This window comes from Jatropha curcas, chromosome 6 (assembly GCF_041381405.1).
Source record: "Jatropha curcas cultivar XTBG-Jc1 chromosome 6, XTBG_Jcur_1.0, whole genome shotgun sequence".
Classification (NCBI taxonomy): domain Eukaryota; kingdom Viridiplantae; phylum Streptophyta; class Magnoliopsida; order Malpighiales; family Euphorbiaceae; genus Jatropha; species Jatropha curcas.
This window is the reverse complement of record NC_143156.1, coordinates 30,244,571-30,258,745: the sequence shown is the minus strand read 5'-3', so window position 1 is coordinate 30,258,745 and position 14,175 is coordinate 30,244,571. Positions and strand designations below refer to the sequence as shown.

At 30.9% G+C, this 14,175-nt stretch overlaps 2 protein-coding genes across 3 annotated transcripts; both read right to left on the bottom strand.

The window, feature by feature from the left end:
- Positions 1-25: 25 nt before the first annotated feature.
- Positions 26-2,570, bottom strand: LSF2 (dual specificity protein phosphatase (DsPTP1) family protein). 2 transcript variants are annotated; one of them, XM_089722235.1, is made up of 5 exons: positions 2,254-2,570; positions 1,119-1,324; positions 814-984; positions 437-648; positions 26-297 (listed from the first exon to the last, which is right to left on the bottom strand). In XM_089722235.1, the coding sequence occupies exons 1-4, from the start codon at positions 2,528-2,530 to the stop codon at positions 445-447; spliced, it is 858 nt and encodes a 285-aa protein (XP_089578361.1). In that variant the 5' UTR covers positions 2,531-2,570; the 3' UTR covers positions 26-297; positions 437-444. The 2 variants fall into 2 exon arrangements, with proteins under 2 accessions (XP_089578361.1, XP_012091174.1); XM_012235784.3 differs by having other exon boundaries at positions 26-266; positions 2,254-2,569.
- A 4,409-nt stretch (positions 2,571-6,979) lies between these two features.
- AZG1 (AZA-guanine resistant1) lies at positions 6,980-9,181 on the bottom strand. The gene has a single exon (XM_089722233.1). The coding sequence runs from the start codon at positions 9,015-9,017 to the stop codon at positions 7,233-7,235; it is 1,785 nt and encodes a 594-aa protein (XP_089578359.1). The 5' UTR covers positions 9,018-9,181; the 3' UTR covers positions 6,980-7,232.
- Positions 9,182-14,175: the final 4,994 nt, after the last annotated feature.

Below are 14,175 nucleotides of genomic sequence, written 5' to 3'. Positions count from 1 at the left end.
GCATCTAAGCTAGCATTTGCATGTATATTAGAAGAGCTTCTATGGCTTCAATTGCACTGGTTGTGGTCTATCTTGGTTGGTGCCACATTTATTTATGGTGTTTCTATGGTGTAAACTCCAAGGATACAAACTTTATCAAATAAAAAATAAATAATGAACTCTATGATTATCTAAATAGACTCCTTGAAGGCCTTTCTATCTTTGAGCCAAATTGTACAATCCTCAGACTCAGAATACGGCTCCAGCTCCCTGTAGCTGATATTCTCCTGTCAATAAGGTTTAAACTATCATCATAGCCTAGCACAGAAAAATGGAATGCAATAAAATAACCACTACCATTAGTCCATATTTTTATGGTCTCAATTCATACAATAGAGCATTTCCGACAGCTACAATTTTGGATTGAATTGCCTTTTGAGATGACAAGTATGCTTACCTAAATGTTCAAGTTCCACGGAGGGAATGAATGCGGTCTTGAATCAATTTCCTCTCCCAATTTGCTATGTCTTCAAAAGCATATTCTGGAAGGCTCTCAAATGGCTCTTTCCATGGATCATTCTTGGCAAGATCATAAGTAGCTCCTTGTATCGACCGTTTATTGGGTCCACAAGGTCGCTTTAAAGTAAGTTTATCGTATGCTGTGTTTAGCTGTTCCATAATCATAAATGATTCTCAGAAAATATATAATGCAAGTAGAGAATCAATTAACTGAGAAAGTAGCAAAAGAATAACGTCGCAGAATAGTATGCTTCATATAGCAAAGCAGTTTAAAATTCACATTCTCAGCAGAAAATAGACGATTTGAGGACTGACCTTCATTCCCTGAAACCAGAACATGTAAGCAATTGCAACAGCAGGAGCCCTTCCCAGTCCGGCCGTGCAATGCACATACACTTTTCCTTTCCCTTCAGAAATGGCCCACTCTAATGATGAAACAGCCTTAGGTAATATACTTCTCAAGGAATCTGGATCAAAATCTTCTGCCTGAAAAAAAGAACATCAATTCCCAGAGTCATTCACTTTACACCAAAATAATAACTGGTAGAACATCGAATTCTAATATATACACATCTAAAGTAAGTGCAGGAATTAATAAATCTTATTTAAAATTTTCTTACAGGCCTTCTCATATGACGGATTCCAAGTTCTTTGCATCTTTTTATTATAGATTGCAAGTCAATACCCCAAAAGTCAATGTCCTTGTCCTGCTGCAAATTTAGAATGTAAGCCACCTTCTCTTCATGTTTCAGATGATCTATGTCTTCGGGTTTCTGAGGCTGAGAGCCCACAATCAAATTATTGGTTATAAGTGTATAGTTCATACCTGAAGTCAGTAAATCAGTAGTTTCCATTTAGGGAAGTTTTGCAAAAACAAAAACATTGAAAGGCAATTGAATTCTATTCACATCAAAGATGGAGTTCAAGGAAGCCAAAACTGCAAAATATAATGATTGAATCCATAACCTAGCTACAATGTTTCAAACTTCTATTTATACACACACATACAAACTAGTGGTTCAGAAAAAAGAGAAACACCCTGTTAAATATCCACAGATAGTCAATAGTAAGCAAATACTAGAACAGAACTTTGTCTTTCAAGTAACTCCACATGAATTCACATTAAACTATTCAAAATCCAAAAACAATTGCAGTAGTTTCAATTTCAAATCAAGAACTGTTACATCACATCAACAATATTGATATGGTTTTCCTTAACGCCATTGATATGTGAATCTAAACAAGTTCTATAAGAACTAGAGTCTGGCACATGCTGCATTATCCAGGAACGGGTCAGCTCCATTAAAAAAATGAGGAATGAAAATAGTTCATAAAAAGGTGGTTCCTTGGATTTAGCTATATCAGGCAATAGGCATTGCATTCTTGGAAAAATATCAGAAAATATAAACTAAACCAAATTCTATTCTAAAAGAAAGCCATATAGATCCAGATCCAGCCTAAATTAATAAAATTTCCTCCATTCCCAATGCACAAGAATTGAAACACAGACCAATAACCCAAAATTGAAAAATTGAAAACAATCAACAAAGGCACTGTTGGATTGCCATAGAAATGCAACTAACACAATAACAAGAAACAATTAACACAAATCCAATGTTTCCACAGAAATTTTATCAAAACAAAATGGGGAGAAAAACAAAAACCTAGAACTAAATGTTCAGCAGAGTGAAACAAAAATTTTTAATAGAACTGAAAGAAAAATCAAGAACAAAGTGCGGAATTAAATAAACAAACCAAGATCATGGTGATACTCATAAGGGTTCCTCATCATCCTTTTCATTGCTATATTGTACTCTTCCATTCTGTTTTTTGAGCTCAATGAGGCATCTTTTCTTGTGGGATTTTCTTCTATTCCGCTATCTGGTAGCTTACAATTGATCCTACACATTTTGAAGCAATTCTTGGAAACCATAAATTTGCATGTGGATTTCCTTTTTGCCAACAACACTTCATTTTCATGTGGGTATGTGAAAACCGAAGAGAGGGAAATGCAGTTACTAGCTGCAACCATTTTTATTCTTTTTCCTGTTTAATCCTGAAATTTCTGTTAATAGTTGTTGATTTTATACAACATATACACTTTTACCTTACTGCCCTTCCCCCCACCTTTACCATAATGCCCCTTCCTTTCAACAATTGAAAAAAAACAACAAAACACTAGTATGATTTTACTAGGCAAAACAAAAGGAAAAACATGTGTAGTAGCTTCTTCAAACCCCCCACTTGTATGGAGTCCATGCTCGAGAGGGAGTGCTTTGCTCTCTTTGTGGGTCTATCTAACGTGAATTCAGATTAATTAGACCAGTGGACTTCAGGTATCAGATGATTAAAATAAAAAAATCCCTTTAATTTTCTTCAACTAATAATTTTCAATCAAGGAGTGATAACTTGTCTAATAACTTTTTTTTGAGATAATATTACATTACATATCAGGATTCGCCTTTCCGTCTGTTTTATTTATAATGGCGCAATTATATAAATTGTAAGAACTTATTTAATTCTTGGAATAAGACTAGAGATATTTTAATTTTATTACGTGAAATAATTAGCTTTAACTTTAATTGAACATGATGTGCAATAATTATTTTATGGTCTTAAGTATTATTTGAAAGTTTAAATATGAAATAATTAAAGCAAAATGAGGCATTTTCTTTCTTTAGGCATTCTTGATTCTGAAAGTGATGGTTTGCTTGATTGAAAAGAGATAAACTCAACCTGCAAAAATTGGCTTACAATACAATTTTTCAATAATATCACCCAAAAAAATAAATAAATAAAGCCATAAATGGATAAGCATAAGAAGGATAAGAAGAAGGATAAAAAGGAGTTTAGCAAGAATAAGGTCCAAACCAAATACAATGTCTCAAATAATTGAAGAGTGATAAGAAAATGATGTGTATGTGTATATATATCTTGAATAATTGCAAACAAATGTTATATATATATATATATATATATATATATATATAAACAAATGTTAGTAAGATGAACCCTTTTTTTCTTATATTTCCACTTTCTTTGGAGCTAGAAATTCACAAAAGAAATCTACTATTGATGCTATGACTATGTAGGTGTCATGTCCATCTTATAATGGTAAAATTCCAATTCCCATTTATCTTCAGAAAAACATAATTCTTTGTAATTTTTAATTTCTTGATTGAAAACCTCCAAAAATGCCCTTTTATGGTTACAACATGCTAACATATATGTTCCTTGTCATAATAACAAACAGGCAAAGAATGTATTCTTTTTTTCTTTTTCTTTTTAACCATTTTCCCTCTAAAACAGAATCATATAAATAATACAATAAGAAAAGAATAATAAGTCATGTTTGGAACTAACTGTATGCTTAATAATCTTCAAAAAAAGGGGGAAAAAAAAAAAGAAAGAAAAAGAAAAAATGTTGTCACTTGTTGCCAAAGTTCCAATTGTTATGGGAATATAAGTATAAAAGTACATTAGTACGTGTCTTTTGTTAACTCTTACCAAAGACATTTATAAGGATTCTATGTGTTTTTTTTTTTTTTTTTTCCCTTTTATTCTTCAGTTCAAAGTGTTATTGCTTTTTGTTGTATCAATTAATTGCTTGATTGCACTAAAATTAAGTTTTGGAGCCCCACTAATCCAACAGAACAACACCTGTGTGGCTAACCTTTCACTTCCTCGTTCAACTTTTTCTTGCTTCTAGATAGAAAAAAGTTGTAGTAGTTAGTATTGTTAGGTGTTATCCAAAGACTTACAAGCTACATTTCTGCCTCCTACCCCACTCCTTTTCAATTTTTGTAGGGTTGAGCATTCGGTTTAATCGGATCGAATACTGTGAAAATCGGTTTGAATTTAATCCAATTGTTTCAAACTGAACTATCTACTTTGAGCTAAAAATTTAATTTGATTAGCTGTATATAAGACTGAACCGAACGGGTATCACTATTCAAATAGAATAGCAATCGAGTTTTTTGAAAGCTGACTGAATCAAACTAAAATGAAATAGTTCGATTCGATTTTTGGATGAGACCCAAATTGAATTTGATTATTTCAAAATGAATCATCTATTTTAGACTAAAAAAAATTAATTTAGTCAGTTATATATAAAACCGAATCAAAAAGCTATTATTGTTCAAACCGAGTGATAATGATTTTTAAAAAATTTATCAAACCAAATCAAAATGAATCAGTTCAGTATGGTTTTCAACTCAAATCTAGATATTGCTCACCCCTACAATTTTGCGTCAAAAATTGAACTTCATTGTTAACATCATGAATTTAAATTTGAAAGAGATAAAAGATTGTAAAATCTTTAATATGATCCTATTTATTACATATATGAAATAAATACTCAGCCATTTATAAAAACATATAAATAACTTATTAAGCCCCACCAAATACATCTGCAAAGAGGAGTGAAGAGCTTTAACTGTGATTAATCCTCGAATTAAATTAGATAGTCTCTAATAATAGGATCCGAATGCCGGTGGTTTATACCAAAAAAAAAAAAAAAAAAAATCTACCACTACATATATCTTCTAGCCAAACATGAACAATAAGTGCTTTAACTTAATTAGATTTAAAACCTTAATTCCCACAAATATTTTTCTAAATTGAAGAATTCAAAATCCTATTGAAGAATTCAAGATGTTTGAAGTTCAACAAGGTTATAAATCAACATATATATATATAACACGTGGAGAAAAATGGATAGAAAAATATAATTTCACTTTATAAAAAATTATCATAGTAAGTGTAATCTCGATCGGATATATATATTTTTTAAAATAATCTTATATTTTGAAATCACGTCCTCTCTGTAATACACTGAATATATATATATATATATATATATATATATATATACACACCGTACTAAGACTATCCTAAAATTAAGGAGATGAAAAGGTTGTTTATTAAAAAAATTAAAGTTAATTAATTAAATTAATGGTGCTGCCAACTGCTATCAACACAAATGAATAATCTGTAATTAATAAGATTAACTTTTTGTATTATGGATAGCCTAATCATCCCCAATGAACTTAATTATATAATATATATATATATAGGACACATTGAATCTTATCTCTTCTACCAAAAATTATAATTTATTGCTTGTAATTTTTCAATGTCTGCAATTGTGTTCACATTATTCATTTAATTTGATAATAAGAAGATTTTTTTATTTCTTTTACCCGCACTGTAATTTAATTAGTGAAAAAAAAATATATATGAGAAAAGAATATCAGAAATGAAATTACTTACTTACTCAAAAAAAAAATTATTGTATGAATTGACCTCTAAAAAAATGTGCTAATTAAATTAACTATTCCTGATTAGTTAAAATAAATTTTTTTATTACCAAATAAAAAAAAAAGTCAAAGAATAAGAGGGCATGAAGAAAATAATAATAATAAATAAATAATGGGAAGAATAATTAAAATGTTATCCAATTCACATAATTTGAAAATCAAACGGCATGTAGTTGACTCGAAATGGATTTTCAAACTCCAATTTGTGTGTAAACAAATAAATATATAGAGACAAAACCGTGTTCCCATTTTATCTCTTGTTTCATTTTCTTGTTGTGTATGGAAATTTTTTTTTTTGTTTTAATAAACATTTAGTTGTCTAAAAAGGACATCTCAAGCAACATTGGGACAAATCAATTGACCGATTGATTCATTTCTAAACAATCTTATCATTTTTTTTTTCTCTCTCTCCTCAAAATGAATAGTATTTTGTAGTTAGTGTTCGGATAAAATGAGTTGAGTCGATTCTGAACATAATTAAAATGTATTTAAACTCTAGCTGGATTCATTTATAATTTTTAGTTAAGTTTCTTTTTTTTTCCAATAATTTTCAATTTTAAACTCTAAATTGAATCGAGTTTGAGTAAATAAACTCGAGATTGATTTATTAAACTTCTGAAATAAACTTTTCTGACTGAGAGTTTCAAGCAAGATTTAGCTCATGTATAATAACAACGATTTTAATAGTTTCAAGCAAGATTTAGCTCATGTATAATAACAACGATTTTAATCTTGCAAGTAAAGTTCACCGTAGCGACCTTTTAAATATAATTTAGTAAAAAAGAAAAAAAAAAAAAGAAAACCTACAAAAATTAAAGAAAGACTTTTCATTTTTCAGCCGTAGAAAAAGTGTTAATGATTAACCATAAAGTATGAAAAATGAAAGGAAAAGACCCATTTCTATATATATATATATGGAGAAATTTCAAAAAGTTAGGAATAAAGAGTTTATTTAGAAGGGCATTGGATCCGGTGCATAATCCTCAATTACTCTATTATTATTTCCCTTTGTTTTGAGCATCTCTACATGTGTTTTTCAAATGTTAATTTGTTTTTATTAGTTTATAATAATTACTTTTGAATCATTGAATGGATATTTAAAATTCAATTTTAAAAAATTGTATACATTTGAATTCAACTCTATCTTCATTTGAAAATGTATATAAACCCAAAAAGAACCCTAATTGCAATAAAATAGACTAAATTACAATTATTTATTTAAATATTAATAAAAGAAAATGACCCAAAATTAATTTCTAATGAGTAATTTACCATAAAATGCAGAACCTATTTACACCTATTTCTTCTGTGAACCAATCTAATTTCCCTAAAAATTTCAAAAAAAAAAAAAAAAAAAGCGAAATGTATAAATATATATTCTAAAATCGACAAAAAGCAGTATCAAAATATAATTTCCTAGACTTGGTTTTCAACTTCTTTAACACTTCCATCTTGCATAGATTGCACATCTGTCCCATTGATCCCACCACCACTACCACCTCCTCCTTCTCCTCCGCCTCCATCACCACCACCACCACTTCTTTTTATGATGCCCATCTTAATCAAAAGGTCCTCACCCCAATCCCCTAAATGCAAAACAATGTAAGTCCCAATTCCACCAATCAACCCATATGCAATAGAATAGGTCAAAGGCATCAAAATCAATGTCACAAAAGCTGGTATAGCTTGCCTCATATCATTCCACTCAATATCCACCACTGCCCTCATCATAAGCACACCCACCAAGATCAACGGCGGCCCCACAGCCCAAGCCGGTATCGAAGCTAATAAGGGAGTCAAGAAAAACGCCAAAAAGAAATACCCTGCAACTGTCAACGCCGTTAAACCTGTTCTTCCGCCTTCGCGAATACCCGTCGAGGATTCTATGTAAGCCGTCACGGGTGATGTGCCAAGAAGCGACCCCACAACGATTGACGTAGCATCTGACATGAATGCAAAATATTGACCTTCAAAATCACCATTCTCATCCAAAAATCCAGCAAATCTGGCCATTGAATATAATGTACCGGTGGTGTCCAAAATGTCAACATATAAGAACGTGACCAAAGCCTCCCAAAAATAACCTTTCCCCATACTCCTAAAGCTTAAAGCTCCAGCTGTACTTTTAATTGCATGTACATCAACAACTTTCTTAAAATACTCATGAGCTGAATTCCCTGCCGGCGTGTCAGGAAATGCCGTTACACTCGTGTCACGGAACCATGAAATTGCCGTCACAAAAACAATTCCGTAAATAATTGCCCCTTTAATATTTTTCACCAAACAATAAGCAATTATTACAAATCCAACCACTCCAAGCCATAACGTTGCGCTCTCCATGCGGTCTCGTAGACAGAAAATATCCCCCGAAACGGTGCCGCCTGGGATCAAAGCAACAGTCCCGTTAGCTAACGTCGTTACCGGTGCTAACGTCGCACGCGATGATCTTGGGCATCCGCCAAGTGTTACTAACGTCGAAGAACTGTACCCAACTAACCCGATTCCTTGGTTGTTTTGTAATCCGATGAATGCAAGGAAAAGTCCGATTCCGGCGGAAGAACTGATCCGGACCGGTTTCGGAACGAGTTTTGCCAATTGTGCTCGTAATCCGATTGCAGATATGGCTAGAAAGATTAAACCTTCAATGAAAACAGCCGTTAATGCACTCTCGTACGAAACATTACCCGACCCGTGATACCCGACGACCGTATAAGCAAAATAAGCATTGGTACCCATACCCGGAGCCAAAGCTAGAGGAAGATTAGCAAAAGCGCCCATTATCACACATCCAATAAGCGAAGATGCTACAGTGGCTACTATCAGGTCTTTACGTACTCTCTCTAAACAAGCAGCGTAACCCGGATTAACCGGGTCAAATTTGCAAGAATTGTCCGGTTGGATGATTCGGAGAGATGACCCAGTGCAGTTAGAAAGTGGGACAGTGAGGTCGGAGCAGAGAGGGACACAGTCGGAGACGGAGCAAGTGCCACCGCTGTCGGTGAGGATAGAGGCGTTGACGGCGAGAATATAAGCCATGGTGAGAAAAGTGGCGGTGCCAGCACGTAATTCGGTGGTGAAAGTTGAGTTTCGCTCGTTGAGTTTAAATCGCTTAGCCAGTCGAGTTTTGGCTACGTAGTTGTTTAGCCTTGTTAAAGGCTTTTCCTTTGGAGGAGAAGATCCAGCCTCCATGTCCATAGCCATGTTAAAGACTGAAACTTTATAATTTCTTTCTTATGGTGCTTTGATGGGTTTGTTTGTCTCTCTCTGTATTATATCTGTGTGCGTATATATATACACAGAAAAGAGAGAATGGGTAAAGATGATTTGAGGGAAGGGAAGAGGATAGAGATTCTAGTGAGGATGGGATCTGATTTTAATTAATATAAGGAAAAGTATCTGAGAGTTTGTGGGTAGGTTATTAAATTAATAAATGAATCTTTTTACTTTTTATTTTTTCCTCACTTCATAAATTTATTTCTAACTTTATAGCTAGCTTTTTTTTTTTTTTTTTTTTTTTTACAATTAACCGTTAATCTTTTTAACTATTAGAATTACACTTATAAATTTTTTTACTCCCTCCATCCTAAAATATAATATAATGATTTGAGATAATAATAATAATATAAAATAAATAGTAATATCTTTAGTTTTGTTATAATAGAAAATAATTAATAGCTTTTTAATCTCCGTGGAAAAACATACAAATTTATATTTGAAACGGAGGAAGTAATTTGTAAAACTTTATTTGTTGAACACAAGTTTATAAAATTTTGAATTAATAAATAAAATGTTGAATATAACTTTATAAACATAAATTATTAATCAATAATTTTCATATTTTTAATTATTTAATGAGTATTTAATAAGTATAATTTTACAGATTAAAAATATTTTATAGATATAATTTTAGTATTTAAAATATTTAAATAGTCGACTTAAAAGTTGAGGAAATCAATAAATTTTCTTATAAAATTACTAAATTGTTTTATGAATTTAGCTTTTTATTTTCTTTTCCCTTTAAAAAAAGGTTTTTGAGAATGTGAACAATGAAGAAGAGGTTTAGAAAACATTGACAATTCTAAACCTAATTTGCTATTAATTCTCTTACACAAACGTAAGATAACTTTCCTTTTCTTTTGACAGCCCATTTCTTTTGTGGTCACACACGTTGATTGGCCTTACCAAAATTTTGGGGAAGAGTCTTGGATTTAAACGGAAGGATAGTTACTTATTGAATTATATATATATCTAAAAAAAGAAATATAAATTGGAATTGTTAATTTTAATTGAAAGCTTAAATTTTACAAAATCAAATTTAGAAATTTCATTTTGGCTACAAAAAAGCTTCTGTTTTTTAGTTTACACAGATATTTTCAGATTTGGACCGAGATGAATACATTCAGATAAAGTTGTTGACTTTAGAGGTAAAATTCATTTGATTTACGTATTACCTAACCACACAGTATATAATAAAAGAAAAATAGAAAAATGTTGGAATTAGAGTTTTAAATTAGTTAAAAAACGTGGGAATCATGAGAATATGTGTTGTCTTTTTGGTATATGAAAGTGTGAAAAAAAATGTAGTAGTTGCATAGTGGGGACTTAATCCCGCAACTTGCTTCTTGTAGTGGCCAAATTTGTGGGCATTAAGAGACATTGACAAATCAAAAAGTATACAATACCATTCGTTGACTTCCCACGTAAGAAGTTACAAATTACGACATTTTGGTACACACCCATTGTCTGCATTTCTTTCCTTTATTTAGATCATACATTTTGCTGTACAAATACAAACACATTCCTCTTAATCATTATTAATATTATATTTAAAGTCAAATGCGATCATATTACCATTAATACATTGACTCCCATTAAAATTCTGATAGCTCCACGATCAAGATAGAGCCATCCCTAGAACCCAGGCTTAGAGCTTCAGAAGCTCGCATACAAGAATCCAGCGGAGCTCACCCAAATGATCGCATTTAATATTGAAAAAAAGAAAAAGAATATTCTGTTGTGTGCTTATAAATAATATTGAGTAGTGCCTCCCAAGCATATGTAGCTAGCAAGCAGTCTTTCAGGATAAAATTAGAAATGAACCTTATTTTAAGGATCCGATGATTCCAGGTGAGCTGTGAGTAAAATCCAGCTGACATTGTTGGCATATTTTGTGGGTCAACACTTAATTTCCCTAATTTTCAAATCTTTTTTCCCTTTTACTCCTCACATGATAAAATCATTAACATTTAGCACCCTAATACTCCAACTAAGCCTTATATACCAAGTTGGAGTCCATTTGTTGTATTTTTTTTTTTTTTAGTATTTATTTGAATTTATTCTTAAAATATATGTATTTATTTTCAATGTATATGCGTGATTCTATGTATTATTAAATCTTTATTTTTAATAGTATGTGTTTCCTCTTTTTTTCAAAAAAAAAAAAGGAAAAAACGTTAAAATCGCTGAACAAAATTTTGATTATAGAACCCACTAATGTCATGCAATAATCATAAAGACATTTTAGAATGAGGGTGGAGCACGTGAATATATACGTTTCAACTGGGAATACACAAATCATGATCGAAAGTCATTTTAGAGACTCGCTAAAGCACAAAAGCCATGATCATTAAGAAAATGAATTTCTATTTAAAAAGCGTATAACTGCATGGATATGGTTATACTAATCCATTAATTTGGAATTTTGCCTAGGAGATAATGAGAAGAATTAGAATGTAATAATATTGATTCATACATATATATGGAAATACAACAAAAGATTCATATGGTACTTCTCATCGAATCTCATTTATTTCATACACATCACCTTAATTTTCCAATCTTGTCGTAAAAATTTTCCTTTCAATAATGTAAAGTCGGCTGTAAATCTCTTATCATATTGAGAAATTTGTATGCCTATAAAATATTGAACTCACATAGATAATTAAACATCAAGAACATGCATGTCATCATATAAACTCAAATACATATATGTTTTTTATTAATAATATAATGTCATTTATGGGTATCCAAACCTAACCACAGCATGTGCAACCCACATGCCATGCATGCCATTCAACATCATCACGAGACTATGTGTCCTGATTGGCCAGACATTGTACTTGATAATATTGAATGCCTCATCTGCTTGCAGAGATAAGATAGCTGATGAGGTCCTATATTATAAATTACCCTCTGAATTATTTTCTGATTTTCTGCTATTGCAAGACCATGCATTAATAATTTTTGGGGTCCTTCGTCCTTCGGAGTAAGGGAATAGCCCTACGGTGGGGTATGTATATTACCTATTTAAAAAGTTCTTAAAGCAAAACAAAAAAACAAACTTTGTTTGCAAGCAAAAACAGCCTAAACGTGTTAATCATGCCTCATAGTTATTCTCATTTCATACAAAGTTGTCATCCAAGTATTCATTTTTCCTAAACTACTCTTACCTTAATTATGATTTCCTGGAAGTACAAGGATCAATTGACAATTTACCTTATAAAAGCATACTTTTCCCACAAAGACACAATGTCCAACTTTTTTACTTTTATTTTTAGTTTGAAAGACAATGACCAACTTTTCTGCACGAGTCAATTTTTTTTTTTTAAAAAAAAAAAAAGAAAAAAGAAACTTTTTTACAGGAGTAGATAAACATCTACTTCATGAATTATAATAGTGCCCTTATTTTTCTTTCTTGCTTGTGGGTAGAAAAATATACCTACCACTCCATTTATGTCACACATTGAATTCAAAGGAAGAAAAATGCTAATGACATATTTATTTGACTAAATTTCAATCTTACATACAAGTGTAAAATTTAATTTCCACTAATCTCAAAAGTCTCAACTACAATTATGAAATTCAAACTCTTAATCAATGCAATTAGTACTTAATTAACAATTTCATTTTCTTGAAAAGTTTTTAAAATATTGTGATAGAAAGATATTTCTTGATAATTAATCATGGAAATAAAGAGAAATTAATAGATAATATGCATGTTCGGTAAAATTAGATGTTTTGATAGATGTTAAGCGTTTAACCGTTTAAGTAGCTAATAGCTATTTGATTACTTTTTCATAAAACACTAAAAAGCAAAACATTTAACCTTTTGTAACCTTAATTTATAAAAATTTAGTTCAAATGTTATGTTATCCAACACTGTAAAAAATATTTTCGAAATCAGAAAAAAAAAAAAAAAAAAAAAAAAGCTAATTGCACACAATCATGATGATAAAGGATATTACATCAAGAGCATCACGTAACCACTCAATTTGGGATTTTTATGTTAGGTGATATCAAGTTTTCTTTGAGTCATGATCATGACCACCATGAAGGAATAAATCACAATTGGATTCTGCGTAAAGCTATTATTTAATTTCTTAATTAAAAAAATTAAGTGGCAACAACGCCTTAACATGCAAGGAAGTTAGCTCCCACACACATATATATGCAAATTTAAAAAAAAAAAAAAAGAAAGAAAAAGAAAAATCACAATCACAATCTCTATATAGATAGAGCTATTTTCCACTTTCCAAGAACTTGGTTTTTCTATATAGTAAGTGACCATCTCTTTCAATCTTGATAGGGATTCATTTGAGAAATTGGAGGCAGAAAGAACAAGTGGTTAATTAAAATACACCATGCATGCTTCGTTGGTCCCAATTTTTGCCCACTTGTATCATAATGATTTATATGCTTTATTACATATTTAATGATAAATCAAACTTAATCCGCTCTTCGAATAACTTTTCATGAAACGCTAAAAGCTAAATGTTACATGAGTTAACTTTTAATAAAATGCTACTCTAACCTCTAAAAATTAGTTCAAAAACTATATTATTGAATAACTTTTTAAATAACGTTTAGCGTTAAAGTTATTTATGAAACGCTAAAAGCTAAATGTTACATGAGTTAACTTTTAACAAAATGCTACTCTAATCTCTAAAAATTAGTTAAAAACTATATTATTGAATAACTTTTTAAATAACGTTTAGCGTTAAAGTTATTTAAGAAGCTCTCGGCTAACACACCCATCATATTTCTTTAGTTTTTTTTTTAAAATTATTTTTTCTTATTCCTTAATGATAAGAGTCTTTTACTGAATTCCATCTTGCTTTAGACAAAAAGGAAAAGAAATCCAGTTCAAATGATGACACAATAAGATAAAACAAGCCATAATTTGAGGTTTTTGGCCCACAAATTTCAATTTTTGAGACTTGAATGGTCCAGAAGCAGAGACAGATCTTTTTTCCTCCACTCCATATAGAAATGTTGTAAATTCTTATTTTCTTGACAAAGGGAAAAGGGTTATGTATTTTTTTTTTTTTTTTATTCATTTTTGTCACTTTTCTTTTTGTTA